The sequence below is a fragment of the Crocuta crocuta genome, unplaced genomic scaffold (genome assembly GCF_008692635.1).
Source record: "Crocuta crocuta isolate KB4526 unplaced genomic scaffold, BGI_CrCroc_1.0 scaffold186, whole genome shotgun sequence".
In the NCBI taxonomy this organism is placed as follows: Eukaryota; Metazoa; Chordata; class Mammalia; order Carnivora; family Hyaenidae; genus Crocuta; species Crocuta crocuta.
In genome coordinates this window covers 8272175-8300168 of record NW_027551569.1, presented here as the reverse complement: position 1 = coordinate 8300168, position 27994 = coordinate 8272175, and the positions used below count along the sequence as shown (strand labels likewise).

Sequence of the window (27994 nt, the reverse complement as noted above, 5' to 3'; positions counted from 1 at the left end):
CAGATGATAATGTGGCTGGCATCTTGACCTGCCAAGGAGTTTAGGAAATTCTTGGTGGTACTTAAAGTCTTCATAAATTAGAAGCAAGTAATAGTATCTTGATATATACCTGTCTTACTTCAACTTGTGAGTGATAGCATACTATATTTTAGTAAGAAACATCACTAGCCTATAGACTTTTTAGTAAATGTAATAAGAAAGTTCTTTTAATTGAGTAACCATGCTTTATTTTGCAGATATTGATGGAACGACGGATTAGACCATGGATTAATAAGAAAATTATAGAATACATAGGTGAAGAAGAAGCTACATTAGTTGATTTTGTTTGTTCTAAGGTTAGTCTTTTGCTCCCTCCATCCCCAACATTTGTGTTATACTTTAAAATATTAGATACTTTCTAAAATAGAAAAATTATTCAAAGTAATGTCTATGATAGTTTCAATTAAGTGTATGTACATTTCATGGTACTTAATCTCTGTACCCTATTTCATACACGTATGCCATATGCTTTCATTTCAGAGGGTCAGGGAGGACGGATTTGCTGACTGCTGCCAATTTTGCTCTCTTCCTGCCCGCAAGAATGCCTTGCCACCCCTCTCCCCTCTCTTGTCTTATCAGTTAGAATGCTGTTGAAGTTCAGTTGAGGAAGCTTTTTTTTTTTTAAATGTTTATATTTGAGAGAGACAGAACATGAGCAGGGAAAGGGCAGAGAGAGAGAGAGAGGGAGACACAGAATCCAAAGCAGGCTCCAGGCTATGATTTGTTAGCACAGGGCCCGATGTGGGGCTCAAACTCCTGAAACGTGGTATTATGACCTGAGCTGAAGTCAGACACTTAACTGGATGAGCCACCCAGGCACCCCAGGTTGAGGAAGTTTTTATGGAGATAGCTGATAGATGATCTCTTCAGTTTGTCATCCATCTTTAGGAAGAGGAGCAAAATAGTTTCCTTCATAGAACGATAGTGGTCCTTATTGATTGATTTTGCTATATGCCAGGCTTTGTTCTTTATATGTACTGCATTAAGCATTTTATGCTTATCTTTAAACCTCCTGACAACCTTAGGAAGTATAAATTAACTGTTATTGTCCCCATTTTATACATGAAGAAGTTGAGGCCTAGGGGGAGGTTGTATCTTGACCATGATTACATAATAAGAGTCAACTGTGTATAACCTGTACTCTTAATACTCTTAACCACCAAGGTCTACTACATCCTCTTGCTGTCTTCTGGAGGCAAAGCTTTATTATTGTTAATAAGCAGTTGTTATAGTAGAAGAACTATATTTATATAAAGGAATAACTAATTACATTTTAAGGAAATGCTTATTTTTTACCACTACTGCTCTAGCAAATTAGGCTTCCCTTTCCACTTATAATTATTGTAGCACTGAAATTTGTACTCTGGATTTGAATTAGAACACATAGTATAGTGATTAAGATCCCAAGTTCTGGTGGAAAGAAGAGAGTGGGGTTCTGGGAATTAAGAAATTTATAGAAAGTTTCTTTAGCCACAAGAAATTCCCATATTAGTTTGATGGCATTTAAAAATTTCTTAATCATATTGCTAATTTTTAATTCATTTTCAAAATTATAATTATTTGTTTCTTTTAGGTTATGGCTCATAGTTCACCTCAGAGCATTTTAGATGATGTTGCCATGGTAAGTCAGAAATTTAATATTAACACTTTAATCAATATCGGTAAACAAATGAAACTTCTCTGTATTTGGTTAATTTTTTACCTATGTTGTTTCCAGAATCTTTCTTTTTAGAAGTCTGAATTAAAATGTGAATCTGCATTAAAAGAGGTTTTTAAAAAGTACTCACATCAAGATATCATTAGACAGCATTAACAGTCTTCTCCCCCTCCCCTGCCTTTGTTGTTTGTATATATAAGTATAAATCCTAGATCTATCCATACCTTTAGAAAACATTTATTTTAATGTTTTTTAATGTTTTATTTCTGAGAGAGAGACAGCATGAGCAGGGGAGGGTCAGAGAGATTGGGGGAGACACAGAATCTGAAACAGGCTCCAGGCTGTAGGCTCTAAGCTAGCTTTCAGCACAGCCGGATGCGGGGCTTGAACCCACGAACCGTGAGATCATGAGCTGAGCCGAAGTGAGATGCTTAACTGACTGAGCCACCCCGGCGCCCCTTGGAAACATTTATTAAGTGCTTACTGGATTTGTCCTTAAAGAAGTAGCAGGGAGAGACATATACTAATTTTGTTACTATAATGTACTTGCTGTCGTGGGGATATGTAAAAAAAGAAAAAGAAAGAAAAAAGATGTGGGGTCAGAGGAGATGGAGCATTTGATGGTATTGAGGGCAGTTAGGAAAAGCATCACAGGAATTACCATCTAAACTGAGACTTGAAGTGGTGCCTGGGTGGCCAAGTTGATTGAGCATCAGCTTCAGTGCAGGTTGTTATCTCTTGATTCATGAGTTTGAGACCTGCATCAGGCTTACTTCTATCAGTGCAGGGCCCACTTCGTATCCTCTGTACTTCTCCCTGTCTCTCTGCCCTCCCATCCCCTGCTTGTGCTCTCTCCCTCTCTCTCTCAGAAATAAATTAAGAAAAAACACATTAAAAAAAAACAGATTTGGAAAAACTTCTGTAACTTTTGTTATTTGGACAGGTATCTGTTGGATCAGCAGTAGTTAAACATCAAATCCCCACTTACATTTAATTTGAATTTTAGAATCAAGTCAGTGGTTGCATTTATTTAACATTGTGATTTTGTGAGAAAAGAAAGGAGGAACAGAATTGATGGTGGAAGTGAGAATGGTTGAATGGACTGTGAACTCCAAGCTAGGAAGAGAAGGCAGTAACATCGGAATAGAGCTGGTGGTTGCATGGATGAAGGGCTGGTGGTTCCAGTGATGTTGTTCCAGGTGTGTTGGGAAGAGTGGTTATAGTGAGAGTAGAGTGTTTAAGAATACAAGTGGTGGGTCGGTACAGACAATGGTGAGGTGCAGATACCGCCATGGGGAGAGTTTCTGGGGCCGAGCTAATGTCCTGGTTTAGACTGTACATGAATTTTCTGCCTGGGTCATAAACCTAGAAGAGGAAATTCCTGTGTGTTAGGACAGAGGTTGAAGAGAAATATGGGGAGGCAACAGCAAGAGCTATCCATCTATTGTGAGTGGAAGACTAGGTATTTGCTAGATGGCTGCTATCAGAGTGGAAGGTAGTATAGTAAAAGCTTGTGAACTTCAGTGGAGATAATGTTTGCAAAGAGAAACAGGGAGGCTCCAGCAACTTCCCCTCTCTGAGACTAAGGCTTTGAAAGTAAAGAACTTCCTGAGAAGGCTCCAGGAGTGTCATGGTCTTTCAGGGACACACCAGGTTTACAGTTAAGGTAAATAGGTGAAAAAACTAAAGAATTTGAGGGTAGTTAGTGTAAAGAGTAATGGAGTCCAAAAGACAGAGTGGGAAAGCAGGAGTAGAAAGATGAGTCGGGGGGAAGAAGTATCAAGCATGTTCTTAGATGACAGGTCCCTGGAAGAGGTTCCTGGAAGAGCTCGCATTTGCAGCTGCAGAGTTGTCAGGAAAGGACGTAGTGGGGGCCTAACCAAAGGGAGCTCTGAGGTCGAGCTCTTGAGTGTCTGGGCACTATTTGATGTCTAAAGCCAGGTAACATTAGTTTTTTGTTGTCCAGCTAGCCTGATGCAGTTGTTGTTTAGAACTTTTGATAAAGTATTTATGAAAAGTTAGTTCACTTCATTATGCTGATCCTTACATGAAAGGAGAATTGTGAATAGATCCCAGTCCTTTGGGATAGAATCTCAACTTCCCTGACTTGCAGGCCCCTTTAAAAGGTTGTCCTTGGGCTTGAGAGACGGATTTTATAGTTGGGCCTGAGTTAAGGAATTAAAACAATGTTCTAGGGGTGCCTGGCTGGCTCAGTCAGAAGAGCATGTGACTTTTGATCTCAGAGTTGCAAGTTTGAGCCCCACATGGGGTATAGAGATTATTTAAAAAGTAAAACTTTAAAAAAAAAAAACACAAAACTGTTCTAGTATTTGGCCTTGGCAGAGTTGCAATCTCTGTCAGTGAAGATGTCATATGTCAATGTCATATGTCATTTTGATCTATTGAAATATTTTGATATTTGGGGTATAATTAGACTTTTTTTTTTTAAGTTTATTTTGAGAGAGCGTGAGCACGAGTGGGGGAGGGGCAGAAAGAGAGAGGAAAAGAGAATGCCAAGCAGGCTCCGCACTGTCAGCATGAAGCCTGATGCTGGGCTTGAACCCATGAACTGTGAGAACATGACCCACGTCAAAATCAAGAATTGGATGTTTAACCGACTGAGCCACCCAGGCACCCCTGGGCTATAATTAGACTCTTTACTGGTTAATTATTTACATTGTTTTATTTTTCTGGCTCATTGTTGATCAGAGTAGGAGGCAGCTAATTGAGCTAATTTTGTCAACTAGTTTTGGCAAAAACTCACCATCTAAATATTTTCTGAATAAATGAGATTGAATTTTTTAGCTCGAGTACTTTTTTTTTCTTATTAAAAATCTGACTTTTTCTTTTTTTTTTTTTTAAAATCTGACTTTTTCAACTGTACCTTTTCTCATTATCCATAAATTAATGAACTTTGGTTGTATTTTGTTCCTACTTCTATATTATTTCCAAGGTACAATTTTCACATTGTTTGGAGCACACAGTTCTCTTAAACTACAGGGCAAGTCTGGCTCATAGAAGTCTAAGANTGGCTCAGTTGGTTAAGTGTTTGACTTCGGCTCAGGTCACGATCTCATGGTTCGTGGGTTCATGGTTCGTGGGTTCGAGCTGAGCCCCGCCTCGGGCTCTGTGCTGACAGCTAGCTCAGAGCCTGGAGCCTGTCTTCAGATTCTGTGTTCACACTCTCTCTCGGTCCCTCCCCTGCTCATGCTGTCTGTCTGTCTGTCTGTCTCTCTCTCAGAAATAAATAAAACATTAAAAAGAAATTAAAAACAAAAAAGGATGGGCTTTTGGGGCACCTGGGTGACTCAGTTGGTTGGGTGTTTGACTTTGGCTCAGATCACGATCTTGCATCTTGTGAGTTCGAGCCCTGTGGTGGGTTCTGTGCTGACAGTGTGGAGATTTCTTGGGATTCCCCACCCCTGCCCCTGTCTGACTCTCTCAAAATAAAAAGATTAACTTAAAAGAGTTTTTAAAATTAATTATTTTTATATTTTAGAGTGGGATGGGGAGGGACAGAGAGAGAGAGAGAGAGATCGGAATCGAATCTTAAGCAGACTCCACCCTCTACATGGACACCGATACAGGGCTTGATCCCACAACCCTGAGATCATGACCTGTGTCACAATTAAGAGTCAGACATTAAATGACTTAGCCACCCAGGTGTCCCAAGAGTTCATTAATTAATTGTCATTGTTGAGATATTTAGGAGGAAATTTCTTAAAAAAAAAAAAAAAGGCTAGAAAATTTTCTGGCTTCTTTCACGTACTTATTCATCACTTATATAACAGACACTTTTCAAAACACTTTTACCTTTTACCTCTTCTAATTCCCACAGTAGAACAGTGTTATGTAGTTAATATTTTTTCCATTTTACAGAGAAAAGAACTGAGGTTCATTGTGGTTAAATGACCCAAGCCAAGGACATGTAGAGGTGGGATTTGAGCCTAAGTAGTCTGGTTTGAGATCTAGTTTGCTTAACTCCTAACCTGAACTGCTGCTCCAGAGACCTGGCAACAGTAGGCCACATTCCATCATGACGGTGATACCCGGGAGCTCAGTCATAGCTGCCTCTGTAGAAGGAAGCTTGATTTTTTATTTTATCTCACTGTACCACTGGTAGAGAGAGCCAAATCTGCATGTAGGATGAAGGCAGGAGTAGGGGAGAGGATATAATGCACCTTTGATTTATCAATTTGCCACAGGGAAAAGACCATTTATTTATTCAGTAGGCCTGGGTCCTTTGGAGTGATGAGAGTGTTCACTTACTTAGTTTACTGTATCCCGGATGCTGTATTAAATGCTTTACATATATTTTCATTTAATATCTAATTCATTGTCACATACCTAATAAGGACGTGATAAATATTATGATTTTAAGGTTGTTTAGAGGTAGGTAAGATACTCTGTATTAAGTTATGCAGTTGTATAAGGAGTTCTGCCTGAATTACTATGTTCTTTATATCAAACACGCTTTCTTTAGGAAATAGTTTTCAATACGTGTATAGATATTGTGCTTATAAAATCAGAAGTAAAAAATAAAAGTTTAAATAAAAGTTGGACAAAAAAGGAATTGTGGTGTCAGTATTTAGTAAGCCATGGAATTTTCCTGAATGCATTCCCTTTTGTTGCATCTGTAATTTATATGTACTACTTAATACACTTTTCACACTAGACAAATTTCCTTCAAGTCATTTTCATGAAAGTAAATGCTTGTCAATGTATAAAAACCTTTTAAATACCAGTCAGTAATGGAGGATGCTGATGATTGCTTTACTTGTGTTCTTCTTTATTGAGTTTCTTTTTCTTTTCCAGGTACTTGATGAAGAAGCTGAAGTTTTTATAGTCAAAATGTGGAGATTATTGATATATGAAACAGAAGCCAAGAAAATTGGTCTTGTGAAGTAAAACTCTTTTTACATTTAGAATTCTGTTTCAGATTTCTTCTTCTTTCCCACCCTTCAGAAGACTTTGACTTTTTCTTTGTCTTCAAAGACATTTGTGAGATCTGTAATTTTTTTTTTCAATGTAGAAAATGTGAATTTTTTTTGTCCTCTAATTTGTTGATGCCCTGTGTACTCCCTTGGTTGTAAAGACATCTGACTCCTACCTTGGTTCTCTTTATACTCACCAGGTACAAATTACTGGTATGTTTTATAAGCCGCAGCTGCTGTACACAGCCTATCTGATATAATCTTGTTCTGCTGATTTATTTCCTGTAAATATTAAAATGACTCCCCAATTCTTTTGCAGAATTGCACTTAATGTTGAACTGTACTGTATAGGAACCTACATGAATGATTTTAATTGAAAGACTGCCCATCATACCTGTTACCTTTCCCACCCCTTGATCAAAAATGGCAAGCCCTCCTGAAGGCATGGAACTTAAAATTAGAGTGCTAAGATTAGCAGACAGTCCATTCCTAACTGTATCTATGTATGAATGTGTTCGTGTGAATGTATGCACAAATGTCTTACTTTTCCCTAATTTCCTTTGGAGGGCTCCTGTAAACACTTTCTTATCAAAGAGTAGAATTGTAAAGGAAACGTGGTATTATGCCAACCCAAATGTCTGGGATAATTAGGTCATTAGTCTCCCAGAGCATGGTATTCTCTTGTGGTCAGCAACAGTTTGGTGAATGGAATGGGGCTTTCCTGTTGGTAGCTGGCTCCTTCAGCCACTCTTTTAAGGGAGTGTGAATAATAATGGTTTTCCCCTTAATTTCATTGCTCAGAAATGAGACAGATCCTTAGATTCTGGATAGCTTTGTTTGATGCATTTTTGCACTAACTGGACCTTAGCTTTATTTTGGCGTATTCTTCTGTTTAAAAAACAACAACAACAACATTAATCTGAAAAGCATAAATGAAAAAAATCATCTTTAAAAACAAAAGGTAAAATTAGGCAATTTTACAGACTAGGAAAGTTTGAAAAATATCAACAGGAATTGAGCATGGCAGTTTGCAAAGTTTACATCTTATTTTTAAAGGTGTAAAGTAAATCATTTAAGGGTGTAAAGTAAATCATTTAAGGCAGTTACCACTAGTTTTTTGTTTTCAATTTTGTAAAGGGTTTATATCTTATGAGTGTATATGCGCACACACACCTCGTTTACCTCTGCTCACCAATGTTTAAAAATATACTGATGGTGTTCTTAGAGACATACCTGGGGCTTTATTGTAGAAGAGAATTTCACCAGGGAGCAAAATTACCTGAAAATGTAACAGATTTTAAACAGTCCTTAACACAAGTTAGGTGCAGTTATTCCCATGTCTGAGTATTTATTTAAAAGAAAGATAAAGATTGGGGTTCAGGGGAATTGTTATAAAAGCGTAACTGAGCTTGAGTTACTAGATTTTTTTTTACATCTTAAAAGGAATTTGAAACACTGTTCTTAACACTGAACCATGAGGTGGTTCCATTATGTAAATATTTCCAATATTAAAACTGTATATATTTGATCTTGGGGACCCATTCTTTCAGAGTCTTGTTAAATAAATGGCATCATGTTGTAATTGTGCAGTGCATACTAGAAACATAACTTGAAAATATGGACTGAATTTTTGATGGGCTTGTTTTTTACGAGTGTTAGTGACTGAAGTTCAGAGGGGCCATTTATCTTATTTTGGATTAATCTATACATTTGTGGAGTATTATATCATTTTTAAGTTCTGGTTTTTCCAGGGAAAATGTCAGAAAGATCATGCTCCTTGCCGTCTACAAATTCATTTACTAGCCTTTTCACAGATTAATCCCTCCAGCTTTATACCTTGTTCAAGCAGTTTATTATTCCTCTCTCTCTTGTTACTGTGTTAGTGCTTTTAGGGCACCATATTCAGTTGTGTTTATTTAGCCAGCATTAGGATGAAAGTTTATTCAGATTTTAATTTCCTTTGCTTTGTCTTCTCCGGTTCTTTCGCTGTATTTATCTTAAGGGTCCCTATCTGCAAGTCTTGGGAGCACAAACCATACACTGCTTCACATCTCCAGTGATATTTGTTTTGAGATCCCACAGTCATACATTAACATTTCTGCAGTGGAACAGGAATGATCACAGTCACTGGGTTAAAGATCATTTATAATGGTTTCCTATCCATCTCAAGATCGGTTTTGCCACCAAGCTTAAAATTTAAGGTTTTCAGTTTCTTGTTCTTCAGATTCATTCTTCAGATTCGCATATAAAGAATTGGACGTATATAAACTGGTGTATTCTAGTGTTTGGGAGAATACACGTAGGGACATTTCCAATAAATTGCTTGAGCTTTCTGGGTTTTCTTTACCGTTTGCCCATAGATTAATTTCAGTTTGGAAATCATAATCTATAGTGCCCATTCAGGTTGTTATAAAACTACATGAAAATCTTGAGAATCATTCTTGATGTGGCAGTTAGAAAACAAATAATGCTTTTTCCTCATTTGACCCAGTAATGTTAAATATGTACATTTGTGTGTGGGAGGAAAGATAAGTTGAAGTAGTTTTTCTCAAACTTTAATGGGTACCTGAATCATCTAGGGCTCTTGTTAAAATGTAGACTCTGGTTTAGTGGAACTAGAGTGGGGTCTGAAAATTTGTATTTCTGACCAGCTTCCAGGTCATGGTGGTTCTAACTGATCGAGGAACTACACTTTGATTAGTAGTTTAAGTATGTACTCAGTACAGGTTTCCCGTGCTATCCCCAAAGTCGAGTGTTCCTGTAAAACATTTTTATTTTTGAGAGAAGAAGAATGCCAAACATTCCTGTGAGCAGGGGTAGGGACAATGATAGAGGGAGAGAGAGAATCCTAAGTGCAGAGCCCTACACAGGGCTCAATCCCAGGAACCATGAAATCATGACCTGAGTCACCCAGGTGCCCCCTTGTGAATTGTTATGAAAGCTGAAATGGCTTAAAGTGAAGACGCAATGACCATTAATTTATATGGAAAATTTTTTTGAGTATTCCTGACCCTAAAATAACCTCTGTCACACTTATCTGACATCTTAGAATAGGTCTTGCTAACAGATGCACAAAATAAGTCCAGATAAAGCACAGATGCTCACATAGTTCAAAGCTGTGGTGGCCTGTGCTGAGTGTGGTGCCCTGGGAAGGAACTTGGGGGTGCCACTCTTGCTGCCTCTGTAAGGGCTTGCTGTAAAACACACACAGACTGCTATTTTTTGCTGTATTTTGCCTTTTCTCGTAAAAGCGAAAATCCTGTTCAGATTTCTTTCGGTTAGCAACAGCTGCTAATGTAGGTCTTGTGTAGAGTGAAGCAACTTGACTTTGGAAAAGCTGGGGAAACCTGTACTAGTATTTTATCCCAACCAAGTACACAAATGCAGTTGTAGACATTAAAGAGAAAAACATTTTTTTGAGGCAGATAGATGCATGTTATAATGTTCATGAACATAATCTTCCAAAAGTGGTGCCTGAGACCAGCTCTAATATTCCAGGCTTTATTGCCAGCCAGTTCCAGAACGTTTTCTCTTCAGAGAACTGTTTTTACTTACTCTGATTCTTCCCATAACACTTGTGTATGTAGTAGAGGAAAATGATGATTTTGTGGAGAGTGCTGTTTCAGGTACTGATCAGGCACCAGTGCTACATATGGTGGGCAAATTGAGATACAGCTTGCGAATCACATTGAACTAAACACTTTTTCTTCCGTATGAAGTAAAAAAAAGTTGTAATTCTAATAAATAGTAGAGTGTATATAAGGCTTATTTACCCAGCTTTTTCTGATGAGCTCTGTAATCATTTTTATTACTTTCTATCCAAATACTACTGAAAGCTTTTATGTCAGAATGGTTAAGGATCTTTTCAGGTCACATGTCAGCCTTTTTTTTTTTTAACAATATGGATTTGAGAAATAGTATTGCTCAGCGGGGGTTGGTGAAATTGATCTCTGAATGCCACTGGATAGAAAGAGTATAAGAAGAATCCCAAATAGGGAGAGAAAGTCATTCTAGGCGTCAGGAAAGAAACTGGGAAATTCACATATATGTATTTCAAGCCCAGGAACTATTACTATAACATGCAGACTATAGACCAAAGTGAGCTTATAGTTTTTGATAAATGGTAGACGTTTTGAAATGTGATTATGTTGAATTATTGAAATAATCTGTTTATTTACATTTGAGTGCTTACACTTTCATCTTTATTCGACAGTATCTTTGCCTATCATTTGACCACTTGTCTCATACGAAGGCCAGATTAGGAATAGCAATCCAAAAGGCCCAGGAATAAAATAATTTCTATAAACAAAAGTAAATAAAAATTCTTCTCAAGCCATGTTGTTTTCATTAAATGACACTCCCAAGTCTGCCTACTTTGCCACATCACATAGTAGTTGGATTTATGACCTAGCTTCTCGTGTCGAGTGGTGGCTGAATTAAGAGGCAATCCTTTTGTTTTTTGGTGTATAACTTTTTATTTAGCCATTGAAACACAATATGTTTATTCATGTCAAAAGATAGTAGACTGATAGACATTAATAAGACAAGATTCCTCTAATAGCTGACAGTAATGATGAAGAAGGAATAATGAGAGGAACACTAATATACATACAGAGTACTATCTGAACCGTCAAACTCGATGAATTAACTACATGGTTGAGATGAAAGGGACATTAGGAAGATTCTCAGCAGAGGTAGTAATATGGAGAAGGGACCTTAGAGATCACATAGTCTACCCAGAGCAACAGTGTTCTTAACAGATGGGTGTCTGGAGGCCTATATATGGGATTCTAATTCATCGTCTAGATCTGCACTGTCAAAGATTTTAAGTTTGTTAAATAATTTGGAAACTAAGTTCTTTAGTCGTACTAGCATATTTCAATGTTTGAATGTCACATGACAAAAAAATCCTTTTTTTTTTGGTCTCCATATATTTCAAGAGCTCAATAGCCATATATAGCTAGTGGCTGGCAGTACTAGATGGGCATTGCAGTTTATAGAACATGATTATGATTGTAGAAAGTTACATTGCACAGGTCTGGTCTAGATAGTGATATCAACCTAAGAGAGGTAAGTGCTTAGTAATAAAATTCCACCACAGGAAGCATTTTTAGCAAGTCTTTGAAGCAAAAATTATTAGGCATGACTTTAGAAATAGTTCTAAACAACTATTTTCCCTATTTTTTTATAACAAAAGGAAAAGTTAGTGAATATTTTACATTGTAGAATCCAAAAATTATGAAGGTTCATTTCTTTCCTGTCAATTAAAAAATACTAGTAAATACACCCTAGTGAAGGGACTGGACTAATTGTTACTATAGGTGAAAAGGCTATAAAAGTTTAGTTTTTAAGTATTTTATTGAGGCACATTTTTTAAAAGGGAGGGCCCAAGTTCTTCATTAAGGAGGAGATTAGATTTAATAAAATACTGACAAATATAGCACTGAAGACTAAAAATACAAGATAAAATAGCCCTTGGGGAGCCTGGGTGGCTCAGTTGGTTCTCTCTCTTGTTTTCATATCAGGTCATGATCCTAGGCTCGTGGAATGGAGTCCCATGTCAGGCTCCACACTGAGAGTGGAATCTCCCTGAGCACGCGCGCTCTCTCACTCTCACGCTCTGACCCTCTCCTCTGCTCATGGGTTTTCTGTCTCTAAAAAATAAAAAGTAAAAAAAGATAACTAGTCCTTTAATCAGGTCCAAGTCTGAGAAGACGATCTTTGCAAAGAATAAGAATGATGTGAGAGCTGATGGGATAGTGGCCAAGCACCAAGCTCTAATGACCATATTTATTCTCCTATTTCAATTCTTTATTCCCATAAACAGGAGACAGGGCAGTGATATTGTGTATAAATAAAGTCAGGGGTGCTTGTGTAGGTCAGTCGGTAGAGCCTGCAGCTCAGTCTCTTGGAACATGAGTTTAAGCTCCACCTTGGGCATAAAGCTTACTTTACAAAAAAAAAAAAGGCAACCTGCTTTTGTGTAGAAAGTGTTGAGTTGGATTGCCTTGGAATCAATGATGTAAAGAAATGGTCTTGGTTTTCCGACCAGGTCTTTACATGCTAGTGACCAGTGACTGCTCTAGCATCTAGTCTTCAATAGACTCTCCCCCAAGTGGTTCTAATCGGTCTGGCACTCTGCAATTTCATCTGCCTCCTCTTCCACCACTCGCTATTGTGGTGGTGGTTTTTTTTGTGTGTGTTTTGTTTTTTAAGTTTATCCTGAGAGAGCTTTAGCAGGGGAGAGGAAGAGAGGGCAACAGAGAATCCGAAGCCAGTTCTCCGCTGTCAGAGCAGAGCCCCACATGAGGCTCGATCAGAAGAACCTTGAGACCATGACCCGAGCTGAAATCAAGAGTTGGACACTAAACCAACTGAGCCACCCAGGAGCCCCAGTTAATATTTTTTGCCACCATTCATACTGTTTTATGTCTCCATTCCTGCCCCCAAGTTACAAACACTTGGGAAAATATAAATGCACCACTGCAGATATTTTGGACCCTCCATGCTGTATATCTTATTCTTTTACTGAACTTCAGTTTCTTTCCACAAAGATTGCAGCTTTTACTGTTTTTGAACTTCCAGTACTATATAGTAGGTGTGGGAAAAATATTCACTGAATGAGTACAAGTCATTTGATTCCCCCCTCCCCCATCTCCTTACTCAGCAACTAAATCTCAAGTTTAATAAATCCTTATCTGGGGCGCCTGAGTGGCTCAGTCGGTTAAGTTGGCTCAAGTCATGATCTCACAGCCTGTGGGTTTGAGCCCCATGTTGGGCTCTGTGTTGACAGCTCAGAGCCTGGAGCCTGCTTTGGATTCTGTGTGTGTCTCTCTCTCTGCCCCTCCCCCTCTCGCGCTCTGTCTGCATCTCTCAAAAAAGAAAGTTAAAAAAATAAGAAAACCTTATCTTTAAAAACATCATTAGTCGAGGCTCCTGGGTGGCTCAGTAGGGTAAGCATCTGACTCTTGATCTACTCTCAGTGTTGTTAGCTCAAGTCCTGAGCTGGGCTCCTTGCTGGGTGTAAAACCTAAAAAAAAAAAAAGGCATTAGGCATATTCTCCATTTCTAGCTTTCTAGTTTATGATGGCATGTGTTTTGAACTTATTTTCTGTAGATCGTGATATATCCTCCACCCGTACTATCCAGAAGACCTCCTCCACTCCCGTAGTTTCTAACTACGTTTTGCGCACTTTCTTGAGCCTTGCTCAAGTATTCCATTATATTCTTTCTTCAATCTGGACTAAGTGTTAAAGAACACAAAAACTTAACCTTTCCTACTTCGTTCCCATTATTGAGATTCCACAGAGTAGCTTATGGTTATATGTGCCCTCCAAATGCCTCAAGTCTGAAATGTTTGTATCACCATTCCACTGATGACCGGTGATAGCCTAAAAGGAGACTGATGTGATAGGCTCTATCCTGTTTTATCTGTTAGCATCAGGAACATTTGCTCCTTACTTGGGAATCTTCTTCCTTGATTCCTAGGATTGTCATGCCCAATGTCTTTAGTGGCTCTTCCTCAGCAAATTCTGGATATTTTTTAAAAAAGATTTATTTAAGTAATCTCTACACCCAACATGTGGCTTGAACTCAGGACCCCAAGATCAAGAGTTGCATGCTACACAGCCTGAGCCATCCAGGCATCCCAAAGATGTTTATATATATATGTATATTTTTTTATATTTATCTTTGAGAGAGAGACTGAGAGAACGTGAGCAAAGGAGTGGCTGAGAAAGAGAGAAACAGACTTGGAAGCAGGCTCCAGGCTCTGAGCTGTCAGCACAGAGCCTGATGTGAGGCTTGAACTCAGGAACTGCAAGATCATGATCTGAGCCCAAGTCAGATGCTTACCTGAGCCACCCAGGTGCCGCAGGATGTTTATATTTCTAAGAAGATGAAGAAATTATAAAACTAAAGGAAAAGTTATCTATAGTTAAGTTACTCAGTCACTGGTTTTTTTTTTTTTAAATCACCTTTTTGTTTCTCTTTGCAGGAACGTGTTTTGACAGAGCTGTATTTATACATACACATAAATCTTTTTTTTTAATGTTTAATTATTTAGAGAAAGAATAGGAGCAGGAAAGGGGCACAGAGAGAGGGTTAGAGAATCCCAAGTAGGCCCTGTGCTGTCAGTGCAGAGCCCAGTGTGGGGCTAAGTCTCTTGAACTGTGAGATCATGACCTGAGGCACCCCCATATGCGTAAATCTTCTGTCTCTTTTTTACCTTAACAGAATAAGAACATTTCTGTTACACATAACCTTCACAAACAATTCTAATGGTATTTTGTGAAGTGGATGAACCATAATTTGCTCTAAGATGTTTATTTTTCCAATTTTTGCTGTGAATAATAATTCATGAACATCTTTGCACAAATATTTTATTTTGAGATTGTTTCTAAAAATAGTTTACCAGCATTTTAAGACTTTCTATTAATATTACCAGACTGCATTCAAAGAGATTGAACCGATTCACACATAGATGGGGTTTAGCCTATGCATGTTTGACAGATGTATTGAATTGTTTTATGTGCTTGGCACTGTTCTCAGCACTGAACAAATAGGCAAAAGTTCTTATCCTTGTGAAATTTAAGAAGGAAAGGGGGAATGAGGACTTTAAAAAATATCTCAGCGGAGCGGGGGGCGGCGTGCCTGGGTGGCTCAGTTGGTTAAACATCAGATCTCTTGGTTTGTGGGTCTAAGCCCAGTGTCAGGCTCTGCACTGATAGCTTGGAGCCTGATTGGAATTCTCTCCCTTTCTCACCCTTCCCCCCTTTTTTTGCTCTCTTTCTATCAAGAGAAATAAACAAACTTAAAAATATATATATATATATACACACACACACACACACATATATATATATCCTTGGGGGTCCCTGGGTGGCTAAGTCGGTTTAACATCAGGCTCTTGATATCAGCTCAGGTCATGATCTCACAGTTCTGCATTGAGCCTCACATTGGGCTCTTCATGGACAGCATGGAGCCTGCTTGGGATTCTCTCTCTCCCTCTCCCCTGTTCATGCTCGCTGTCTTTCTCAAACTTAAAAATAATGTTTTGAAAGGGGTGTCAACATTTTTATTCCCCCTACTTACCTCTTTCCTGTTAATGGAAAAAACTTGTACTAAATCTATGTATTGGGTGGGGAGAAGGGGGAGGGATTGGGGATCCATGCTCTACGAACATTAAGGGCTATATTGGGGGAGGAATTTAAAAGAAACAAAAGATATCATTTGGCTAAATGCTATGCATCCCTGCTTTGTCAGTTTTCTGATTGTGAATTTGAGCATTTATTCTTCCCCTTTGGTTTTACATGGTAGTATTCATCAGGGAGTTAGTTATTGGTACTGTCTTGATTGCAATTTGGACGAAAAGCTGGCAGATACGGATATTAAGTCACCATTGAGCAATCCACTGTGTATCAGTTACTCTGGTTTGGGAATTTCAAAAATAAGACACATTTTATACTCTCTGAAGCCTACTATCTAAGACTGGATCTTAACCTTGGAGCCTAAGAATCCCGGGCTGCTTAAAAAAATATTTTTTAATGTTTATTTACTTTTGAGAGAAAGACAGGCAGAGTGTGAGCGGGGTAGGGGCAGAGAGAGAGGGAGACAGGATCCTAAACAGGCTCCACAGGCTTTGAGCTGTCAGCAGAGCCCGAGGCGGGGCTTCAACTCACCAGTCACAACAAAATCATGACCTGAGCTGAAGTCGGACGCCCTTAACCAACTAAGCCAGCCAGGCACTCCCGGGCTATGTTTTTTTTAAAATGCAGTTTTTCAGGTTCTACCTCACCCCTCACCAGAAGTTTTAATTCATTAGGTAGGGTGTGGAGGGCACAGATATTTATAATCTTAATAAGTATCCTCTGGACTGTGGTGGAGCTGCTTCGCATTGAGAAACACTACAAATAGTAGTATAGATAAATGTTAGATTTAAGTTGCCATCATTTGTAGGCTGGGAGAAGCACATGCTGGGCCCAGCTGAGGTAGAAACATTGGTCCTCAGCTCAAGAGCAGCCTCAAATCCCTGACAACTTGAGACTCAAGCTACCACCTGGGTGGGTCCCTCTAGGTCTCTGGGCCGGCGGGAGCGCAGGGTTTACCCGGCAATCTGCGTCCGCGCTGCCGGAAGCCCCACCCTCTTTCTAGGCCCCGCCCCCTGCGCCGGTGGGCGCTGCCCTTACAGGTCCCGCCCCTTTTCCGGATGACCGCCAACGGTGTCAGAGCCGGAAGTGACGACACCAGTGAAGCCTTTGGGGCGGGGCCTAGGCCAAGCGGCTCCAGAAGCAGCGATTTCACAGCGGAAACAAAACAGCGGCTGCTCGGGAAGGAGCTTCCCCTGCGAGCGGCCGGTGGCGGCGGCGAGGGAAGAGTAGGTGCGTGATGGGGAGGTCGGGGAGAAGGGAAGGTACCCCTCACCCGGTGCGGACACGGGCGGTCGCGGGCAGGGCCCGGCCCTTTGTAGCTGCCTGGGCCGTGGAGCGGGTGTCCTAGAGGATGAAGAACCGGGCGCGGCCGAGCGGGGACCGAGGAACCGCGAGTGGGGAACGCGGAGGGGCGGCCCGTTTCTCCTGCTCCGGCTGGAGCGCGCGGTCAGGTTGAAGAGCGATTCCCCTCCGGAGCTTTGTTCCGGAAGTGCTGTTTCCCGAAGATGTTTCAAGGCTCAGGTGCCCTGGGTCGGGATTAACCGTCTTGACTGGAGTGGAGCAAGAGAAAGAGGAAGCGCCTTGCCCTCTGACTGGTTGAGCAACTAGTGAAACTCCGCGCCCCATGCCCTGAGTGTGTCCTTGTCTGGGGAAACGAGTGGCACTCAGGGCTAAGTTCCTTGTGTCTGACGCTCGAGGCGGAAAACAGGGTCCGATGCTTTTACCTTGGTCGGGACGGTCGCGAAGCATGATATTCAATGCTTTACATGTGTCTTAGATATTTGCGTTATGTTCCCGTTTAGATTCTTTTCAAATAAATATGTTTTTATTGTAAGAGAGTAATTTAATAATAATTTAAAAAGCACTACTTGCTTTGGACAAGACTAATACAGTATTCAGGGTTTACGCTGGGAGATAAGAATAGGATGCAAATAACTATGGCATATATAATTACTGTATGATAGAGCACCCTGTAAAGCTGTAACATTCTCTGAAGTTTCATGCAAGTACAGATCACATCAGGTTAGGGAATCTTGTTGTTTGAGTTCTCGTTTGCAGTAGAACAGGAAAGGTTTTCACCCCTGGAGTTAAAGTGGGAAGGGTATTATAATCAGAGGGTGTATTACAAACAGGGGCCCTCTGGATGGTAAGCGTCCAGTGACCCACTCTGACCATTAAAATAGCTTATGAAGGAGAATAGAACAGAAAAGTAGATTGGAGCTTGTTGCATTTGGCTAAGTTCAGTCACCTGCAAAAGCCTGTTTCATTTCTCCGTAACTCATTTGCAGAGTTCAACCAACTTAAGGGTCCCCCATTTAATAATAAACCCTTAACAAGGAGACAAGGGTCATATTTATTGAGTGCATGAATTCTCCCTCTCCCCCCTCCCCATAGATAATAGATGTGGCATCTATCATCTGGTTTTTCATTCTTCTCGTCCTGGGTATATATTTTCTTTGAATGGGTGTGATTTATTGCTGAATTTTAAGTTAATGGCTGTAACTGTCCTAGACTGCTGCATGGATTTTCATTTAGGGGGACTGGAGGATTGAAGTTGTTCTCTGAGAACCACCCTAGCAGGAAAGTACAACATATGTCTCTTACCAAAGCTTATGAGATCCTCTTCCTCTCTCAGATCCAAGCTTCCTCTGCTCCTGCTTTCCCCTTAATATTATTGAAGATTATAGGGAGAGACTTACTTCTTTATGGCATATTCTGAAAAACCTTTCAAAGACCTTTAGTACTGCGTCTCCTTCATGTGATGTTAGGCAGGTTTGGAAGGTGTTGTAAGAGTGACACTGTTGTGGTCAGAACTTTAGGCACATCAATAGTGGGGGCTAGCTGGGGCGCCTGGGTGGCTTAGTCGGTTAAGCTTCCGACTTTCGCTTAGGTCATGATCTCGCGATTTGTGGGTTCGAGCCCCGCGTCGGGCTCTGTGCTGACTGCCAGCTCAGAGCCTGGAGCCTGTTTCAGTCTGTGACTCCCTCTCTCTCTCTCTGACCCTCCCCTGCTCACGCTGTCTCTCTCTCTCTCTCCTAGAAATAAATAAAAAACATTAAAAAAAAATAGTGGGGGCTAGAATAGATAAGAGAATAGATAAGGTGACTTTTGCATAATTCAGGTGATATATGGTGGGAGTTTGGTCTTTGGTGATGACAGGAGCTTAGAAAGGAGGAAAAACATGAACAGGACATGGCATCCAACAGAGAAGCAAGGGATAAAGTATAAAGTCGACTAGGAGGCTTTAAGATTGGAGAAAGGAGGAAATGATTGCAGAAATAAGGAAGTTAGGAGCAAAGAACTAGTTTAGAAAGGAACATGAGGAAGTGGTTTGGAAGTATCACTTTTGAAGTGCCAGCAGGTGAAGATGTCCCATGGACAGACCTGGAGCTGTAAATAGGAAAGTCACTTAAATAGACTTTCTAGTTGATGTTGGAGAGCAATGCCTAATGAAAGGAAGGGGGCAAGGAGGCCCAGGCAGACCCCGCGGAACACTTAGAATGAAGGAGTGGAAGAAGGGCGAGGAACCAGCTGAGGAGAATGGGCGGTGGGAGGAGAACCTCCAGAGTACAGTGTCAAAAACGTTGAAGAAGGGAGGGAAGCTTCGGGAAGGAAAAAGCTGTTAGAGATTTTTAGTGTCTGGCCTGGTGTAGCAGAAAGAGCTGAAGATTTAGAGCAACACTCTCTGATAGAAACAGTGTGAGGTACAAATGTTAATTTAAACCTTTTTTTTTTTTTTTTTTTAAGTTTATTTGGGGGCGCCTGGGTGGCTCAGTTAGTTAAGTGGCTGACTTTGGCTCAGGTCATGATCTCACAGTTCATGGGTTGGAGCCCCGCGTCGGGCTCTGTGCTGACAGCTCAGAGCCTGGAGCCTGCTTTGCATTCTCAGTCTCCCTCTCTCTGCCCCTCCCTCACTCCTGCTCTGTTTCTGTCTGTCTCTCTCAAAATTAAATAAATAGTAAAAAAAAAAAAAAAAAATTTAAGTTTTTTTGTTTATTGAGAGGAGGGGCAGAGAGAAGGAGAAAGAAAGATCATAAGGGTCTTGATCTAATAGAGATCATGAAATGAACTGAAGTCAAGAGTTGGACGCTTAACCAACTGAGCCACCCAGTCGCCCCTCCCCTACAACTTTTTAATAAACAATTTATATAAAGGTAGAAGGAAATAGATAAAATTAGTTTGAATAATATATTTCATGTAACCCAGTACATCCAAAAATTTTTATTTCAACATGTAATTAATATAAAAATATACTTGTTCGACTGCCCTCTAGAGAGTTAGCTCCTTAAGTAAACAGAAGCATTATCTGATTTAATAGCATCCCCAACACCTATCCCAATGTCTGATTTTGTAGAAGAAACCCTAAAAGTGTGTGTTGGTTAAAGGGTATTAATGTTTGGTTTCACAGTGCCCCATACAGTTCCTTAAATTGATCTAAAGCAAATGAAAGAATGCAAGGATTGCTGAGTATAACCACTGATTTACAAATTAATTAGATGTGAGTAGTCATGTTTTCTTTAAATATTACTTGTATTCAACCCATTTCCATAGCGAATTTGAGACAAACTGGGGGTAATCATACCTTCCGTGTAGAGTTATTCAAAGTAAAGTTTTCTTGGGGAAAGATTCTTTAAAATTATTACAAATATTGATAATGTAAGACCATAGTCCTATATCCATGATTAGGAAAATCCAAAAGCCCCCGAAAAATCTAAAAGTCTTTGTGTAATTCATATGATAGGAAAATCTAACCTGAACATATTAATGTAATTTAAGACTACTTATATGTTTCACTGTGTAGGTATATATAACTTTTATTAAGTTTTTTGAGAGACAGAGCATGAGCAGGGGAGGGGCAGAGAGAGAGAGAGGGAGACACAGAATCTGAAGCAGGCTCCAGGCTCTGAGCTGTCAGCACAGAGCCTGACACGAGGCTCAAACTCACAAGCCATGAGATTGTGACCTGAGATGAAGTCTGACACTTAACCAACTGAGCCACCCAGGCGTCTCTCACTATATATTTATTAATGTGTTTATTTTGTGGTTCTAAGACCTTGAGGGAGCATTAAAAACATACAGTATTTGCATTGTACTGCCTTTATAAAATCTTATTTATTTATTAAATCTTTAAAAAAAAATTTTAGTGTTTTATTTATTATTGTCAAGTTGGTTTCCATATAACACCCAGTGCTCATCCTCACGTGCTTTATTTATTTCTGAGAGAGAGAGACAGCATGAGCAGGGAAGGGTCAGAGAGAGAGAGGGACAGAATCTGAAACAGGCTCCAGGATTTGAGCTAGCTGTCAGCACAGAGCCTGATGCGGGGCTCGAATCTACGAACCGCGAGATCATGACCTGAGCCAAAGTCAGATGCTTAACCTACTGAGCCACCCAGGCACCCCTGCCTTTATAAAATCTGAGAAAAATGTGAATTCTAAACATATTTAGTCCTAAGGGTTTCAGATAAGGGATTCTGGATTTTAAGTGGTTTGGTTTTTTTTGTTTTGTTTTTTTTTTTTTCATTTTCATTGAATCTTCTGAGCACATGTAACCATTATTATTTAAAAACAGTTATAGGGGCTCCCGGGTGGCTTAGTCGGGTGAGCGTCCGACTTTCGCTCAGGTCATGATCTCGCGATTCGTGGGTTCGAGCCCCACATCGGGCTGTGCTGACTGCCAGCTCAGAGCCTGGAGTCTGTTTCAGAGTCTGTCACTCCCTCTCTCTGACCCTCCCCTGCTCATGCTGTCTCTCTCTCTCCTAGAAATAAATAAAACATAAAAAAAAAAAAACAATTATAGTAACTCTACATAACAGACCTCCCCAAAACTCAGTGCCGTAGAGCATTTGACTCAGGGCTTTGTGTCAAGTTGCTGGACTGTGGATCAGCTAGGGTGGTTCTGCTTAGATTGTCTTATAATGGGGCCCAGGCTGAAGGGGCAGTGGCTACGCATGGTAAGCCCTTCTCAAGGCAACAGCAGAAGAAAAAGAAGACCAGCTTCACAAGCACAATTCAGCAGCCTGCTTGTGCCACATCTGCTGAGGCCCCTTTGACCAAAGCAGGTCAGGTGATTGTGCACAAAGGCATGGATGGGGTGGCTGGTAGGCTGCACCCACCTTGACTCCAAAGCAAATGGCAGAGCCAAGCCCAGTATGCCTGGCATGGAGAAGTCTGTTTCTCCCTGGGAGATGCTGGGGTAGGGAGTGAATATTTGCTGAATAATAATCGAATCTACCACAGATGGCTCACAGAAATAGAGTGGGACGGAGGAGGAAAAAAAAATCACCAAATAGATATATCACTATCCTTGCTCTTTTTAGAGTCTGCCACCTTCACAGAGCCTCTTGTAAGGCAGAGGACATTATTTGCTCCTAGTCTCTTAAAATTCAGAGTCTTTTCAGTATATATTCCTGAAGTATTAAGTTAATTTCAAGTTATTTTTATTAACTTTAATTATGAATGCAGTTTGGAGATTGGTTACATTTATTGTTGGATGTGAGGTTTTGAAAACTCAAATAGAGGCTTCTCCAGCCCATCCATATAATCAATCACACCTTGGGCTGCCTGTTCAAGAAGAAGCTGTCAAAGTCACACCAAAGCTGATAAATAACTTTTGTGGAAAATAAATCACAGTCTCATTTGGCACTTGAAAGCTTGTTAGCATCACAATAAAGGTACTTTAAAAATAGGTTTGGTGGTTTTCTTTTGNTGAACCCACGAACCGCGAGATCATGACCTAAGCGAAAGTCGGACACTTAACCGACTAAGCCACCCAGGCGCCCCATCTTTTGTTTTTTTTTTGGTGGTGTTTTTTTTAAAAATGTTTGCTTATTTTTGAGAGAGAGCACACAAGCAAGTGGGGGAGGGTCAAAGAGAGGGAGGGAGGCAGAATCCAGAAGCAGGCTCTGTACTGTCAGCACAGAGCCAGATGCAGGGCTGGAACTCATGAACTGTGAGATCATGACCTGAGGTGAAGTCGGATGCTAAACCCACTGAGCCATCCAGGCACCCCTACTTTTGGTGGTTTTCTAAGTGAAGAAGAAACTAGTCAGTTGGCTAGAGTCATTAAACCACCAACTCTTTGTGCTGGAGAAGATCGTGATAAGTCTCACGGAGATGTTTATGTGGAATACACATTTTGTTGGGGCGCCTGGGTGGCTCCTTCATTCAATGTCTAGCTCTTGATTTTGGCTCAGGTCATGATCTCATGGTTTGTGAGTTCGAGTCTGGAGTCAGGCTATGGGAGGTTGCTTGGAATTCTCTCCCCGCCCCCCACCCCTCCCCCAGCTTGTGTGCAGGGTGCACGCTCTCTCAAAATAAATAAGTGAACTTAAAAAAAAAAAAAGAACGCTCACAAATTTTGTTTACATTTATCTCTGACAGTGAAGGACGAAAATGTTATCAGTAACTAAGTAAGTTGCTGTTATAAGAGCTTGAGGTTTAATTGTTACCTTGAGATGGAGTGAGAGGCAGAAATGAATTTCTGTTGGTGCTTCCTTAAATGGGACTTTTAATAAACTTATTTTTGAGATTCTAAACCTTTGTTCTTATAATGCTCTTTGAAGTGCTGATGGATAGGTTTTCTGATTAGATGGACTTATGTTCAGCATATCTAAACTTTGAGACTATTTGTATTCTTCTGGGGTTTTTTAGTTTTTCTGTGTATAATGGAAATTGCCTATTAGAGAAGGATTTCTTTTTCCTTTTATCTGATTGAGCAGGTGTCTTGAGAAAAAGGAAACGGGTAGCAGTGAATTTAAGTGTTATGCTGTGTCAGTCTCAGAAAATCTTTAGCAGGTGGCCAGAGAGAGAAAACACCAAAATCTGCTTCTGTCCCTTTGCGGTTCATGTCACAAGATCCAAGATCCTCACTTCCCAACAGCTATCTTTTTTTTTTTTTTGGTTCTCCGGGCAAGAATGCTAAGCATGTTATAAAATCAAGTAGTGTCCTTTGCCACGCTGCCTGGACATTTGGACAGTTGGGTCATTGGCCTTCCTCATGCTGTCATCAATTGTTTTCAGCTGTTACTGGACCAGGATCAAATCAGGCTTTGCCTGTGCCTTTCTTTGTACCAACAATGTTTGTTTGTTCTCCAGGCCAGCCTGGTGCTTGCCTGTGCTTCCTACTGAACTCCATGTAAAGAGCAGCTCTTCCAAGAAGAGTCACCCTGTAGCTTTGTGATCTTCAAAGCATCAGTGGAAGCATGCGCTTTCTCTAAGTGAACTGGAAAAGACCTGGGCTGGGCATCAGAATACCTGGGTTCTGGAACCGGTGCTACCTGCCCCCAGATCATACACTGGCAAATTCTTTGACCTTTCCTGATCCTTAGTTTTCCTCAGGTAAATACAAGCTATCCCTTTGAAAATAGTATTGGGATATGCTAAAGTGACTACCACATTATTGATGCTTTTTACAAGACTTGTCTGAGAAACTCCAGTGTGATGATCAGTTTGTGTGGTTTCTTGTAATAGCTGAACAGATCCTATGAGCCTAAGGCTACTAATGGAAACTACTTAAATTAAAATGACTAGATTCTCATTATAGCTTTATATATATATGTATATATATATATACCTATATATGTATACACACATATATACACACACACGTATAAATATTAGGAGTATATATTGGGAATGCTTTTGACACTTCAGTTTTTAATTTAGAATTAGATCAGTCATTGAAGTTTAAGCTCTCCTTTACCACTTTTTTTTAAAGATCTCTTTTTCTTCTAAGCAGCAGTTCTAGTAGTAATCAAAGTCAGCTCACTATAACTTTTTTTGTTTTAGGTCAATATAACTTAATGCTTATTGTAAACTCCAAAAGGGCAGGGATGGAGTTTTACACAGAGGCATGTAGTATGTGAGCCTTTGCTTTGCTCCTTTGCTTACTGGATGTGACCTTGTGCAAGTTAGTGGACTTCTATGTGCCACATAGTTTTCTTATGTAAAGTGGGTGAAGTGAATGCAATTAAGTAAATCCTCTCAGTGTCTGTCCCTGAGTTTTGATATAAATAGTCAATAGGGGTGCCTGGGTGGCTCACTCGGTTAAGCATCCAACTCTTGATTTCGGCTCAGGTCATGATCTCCCAGTTAGTGAGTCTGAGCCCCACTTGGGCTCCGTGCTGACAGTGGGAGCTTGCTGTCTGCCCCCTCTCCTGCTTGCTCGCGGCATTCTCTCAAAATAAAAAATTAAACATGAAAACAAAAAAGACTGCCAGTAAACTACTGTTTAGTAAATAGACCATCACTTTTCTTTTCCTATTTTATCTGATAATATACTTTATTTACTTTTTATTTCTTTTTGCCTCCATGACTCCTTCTTGTCTTTTGCTTGCTTCATTTGGCTAACACTATCTTATTTATTTGTTATTATGTTTCTGAGGGGTCATACGAGAATATTAATTACAGATTTCTTAGGGCTTTTCTCTAATAGAGCTGTACTTCAAATGATCTGGGATAGTGGGCTAGGGCAACGAGTGGAAGTAACCAACTGGTAGCTCTTTCTGTTTGCCATTCTCTGGCGTTTCTGGGTTAGCTGAGGTGATATGTACTGTACTGAATATTTTTGTGGGAAGAAGGGAATAATATGTGTTCTGTTTGCTGACCATTAATGTTACATTAATATTAAAATTTCAGTGAGATAGTCAACTTTAAAAAATCTTAGAAGCATAGGTCAGAATATTTACTTTAAATGTTTATTGAACTTTGAAAAAATATATCTGTTCTATTGACATTCCCCCCTCTTTTGGGTAAGTTCACATACATGTTGTCAAGTCTTAATTTTATTCATTTTAAAAGACAGGACCAGTGGTATGAATAACCATAAGTGTAGGTTTACTTCACAAAAATCTCTGAGTTTTTAAATGGAAGTATATAGAAATGTGTGTACATCATAGTTATAGAGCTCAGTGCGTTTTCACAGACTGAAATCCCTGTGTAACTAGCACCCAGATCAAGGAACAAGACATTACCAGTACTCACAAAAACCTCCCAAATACCCACTTCGAGTAAATACCTCCCATAAAGGTGACTGTTGTCTCTGTTTGTATTTTTAATTAAATTTATTTTTAAAACAAATTTACGTTAGTTATGTCTTATTTAGTTAATATTAATTTGCAACCCCCTGATCTCATGTCAGCTAACTATGGCTGAAGCTGGAAGGGAGGACAAAGGTTGACATGGTATATAAGAGTATGTAGGGTAGAAGGGAGGAAAGCATACCTTGATTAAAATTTTGTCATGATTTAAATGATTTAGCTATAGGTAATTAAGGGTTAATTTGAACTTAGTACTAGAGGAAAAAGTTCCTTTCTGTATGTGTGTATGTGTGTTTTAATCTGCCTTGTGTGTTTTTGATGAAAAATCACTAGAATGTAAAAAGTAGAGTATTCAGAGGGTAGAGGATCCTCAAGTTGAAAGTGAAAATGAAACCGGACATTGACAAAATACTTTCATGTGAATGTGTACGTGGTAATGTCTTAGTCACTATGTATGAATGAGAATCCTGCTTAGATATACAGATTTTTTTTCCTTCTGTATTTCTAAAGACTTTCTATGAAAAGGGAAGTTGAAATAAAAAATTGGCTGATGGAAATTAAGGCAGACCGGCAAATGGGAATGTCCTCCCCCCCACGGCCCCAGAGGGTAAACTGGGAGATTGAATGGCATGTGTAAATAAGGCTGGGCCAGGATGCAAAGGAGAGATCTAAGGCTGGGAGTTAGGAGTCTGTGATTTTTTTTTTTCCTGGTCTGCCCAGTTGTGTGGTTTTAAGCAAGTCACTGAACTTAGGTCCTTTTCTGCTTTTGAAAAATGGGTATGTTACCCGCTTACCCTGGCTTGGGGCATTGTGGTAATGGTTAAATGAGACGACAGAGAGAATTTTGCAAAATCAAAAGCACTGGACAGTTTTACGGAGATAGAAAGGTTTGGTTGTATTAGTCATCATAGGAAAAGGAATGTTGATGAGAGCATTCTTTATCATTTAGCTCCCTTTGCTCTAAATCTGAAATCATTAGATGTATTTGTGATTGAAAATATTTGGTTTCTCAAGTAGATCGACTCATTACCAGACTGACAGAAGTTTGTCACTTGAATTTGATGGCAGATTAATACATTTCTGGTTTACAGATCGGTATTGTAAGTATTCGATTCATGTGAATAGATTTACAAGGTTTTGACCAACTCTGGGTGACCTGGTAAAATCCTATTTCAGACCTAATCCGAGAGCCTGCAAGTGACAGCAGCCTGCGAGGTCCTTAGAAAGCTTGGCCTGGAGGAGAACACATGAAAGAAAGGTTTGTTTTGCTGAATATAATTTATGAAAGTGTTTAAAAATAAAAGTATAATTGTAATGCACAAAGGATTGTTTTCTTTTTCCCTTTTCAGAACCCCAAGAGGTTTTGGTTTCTGTGAAAAAGTATTTCTGTACGCTTGCTCCAATGACAGAGTTACCTGCACCCTTGTCCTACTTCCAGAATGCACAGATGTCCGAGGACAGCCACCTGAGCAATACTGTACGTAGCCAGGTACAGTGTCAGCCTCTGAAACTGCCCTTGTCAGACTGTGGATTCAGTGACCACCTTCCCTCATTTCCAAGAGAGGCTGAGGGGGCTGAGCAAGCTTTCTCTACTTTACCAAATTTACCTGTTTGCTGAACTTCAACTGAGGGCAAAGCATTGTACCATTCAGTGCTGAGCACACAAGGCTGTGTGAGATATGAGTGTTAATACAGTTTCTCCCTGCCTCAGATATCACCTCCTCCATTAAAGCCTTCTCCAACTTCCCCAGCTCTTTGTTGTTTTACCTTAACTTACTCTTATTCTTCCATGGGCTGAGTACATTTTATTTACTTTTATTTTTTCAGTACCCAGCATGGTTTCTGACAGTGCCCAGTAAATGCTCACTGAGAAAATGCACAGTGATGAATGCAAGGCTAAGTGTAGAAATCCTGAGAGTTCAAAGGAGGAGCACCTGGGTGGCTCAGTCGGTTAGGCATCCTACTTTGGCTCGGGTCATGATCTCACAGTTCGTGGGTTTGAGCCCTGATTTGGGCTCTGCGTTGACAGCTTGGAGCCTGGAGCTTACTTCGGATTCTGTGCATCCCTCTGTCTATCTCTCTGTCCCTCCCTCCTCATATAAACTTTTTTTTTTTTAATTTTTTTATTATTTATTTATTTTTTTAATGTTTTATTTATTTCTAGGAGAGAGAAAGA

General features: G+C 39.9%; 2 protein-coding genes across 3 annotated transcripts in view; both read left to right on the top strand.

Annotated features, from left to right (window-relative positions):
- Window positions 1–8212, top strand: part of RBM25 (RNA binding motif protein 25) — a 55693-nt gene extending 47481 nt beyond the window's left edge. The window contains exons 17-19 of the mRNA XM_077750649.1: window positions 237–335; window positions 1613–1660; window positions 6512–8212. Of these exons, the coding sequence (XP_077606775.1) occupies window positions 237–335; window positions 1613–1660; window positions 6512–6604 (240 nt within the window). The 3' untranslated portion in view covers window positions 6605–8212. The remainder of the gene's footprint in view (window positions 1–236; window positions 336–1612; window positions 1661–6511) is intronic.
- An 8690-nt stretch (window positions 8213–16902) lies between these two features.
- PSEN1 (presenilin 1) overlaps window positions 16903–27994 on the top strand; it is a 72248-nt gene continuing 61156 nt past the window's right edge. The window contains exons 1-3 of one of the 2 annotated variants that reach the window (XM_077750816.1): window positions 16903–17009; window positions 26995–27076; window positions 27168–27295. In XM_077750816.1, coding sequence (XP_077606942.1) covers window positions 27221–27295 — 75 coding nt within the window. In that variant the 5' untranslated portion in view covers window positions 16903–17009; window positions 26995–27076; window positions 27168–27220. Of the gene's footprint in view, window positions 17010–26994; window positions 27077–27167; window positions 27308–27994 lie in introns of both variants that reach the window. The other variant, XM_077750815.1, reaches the window with a different exon arrangement.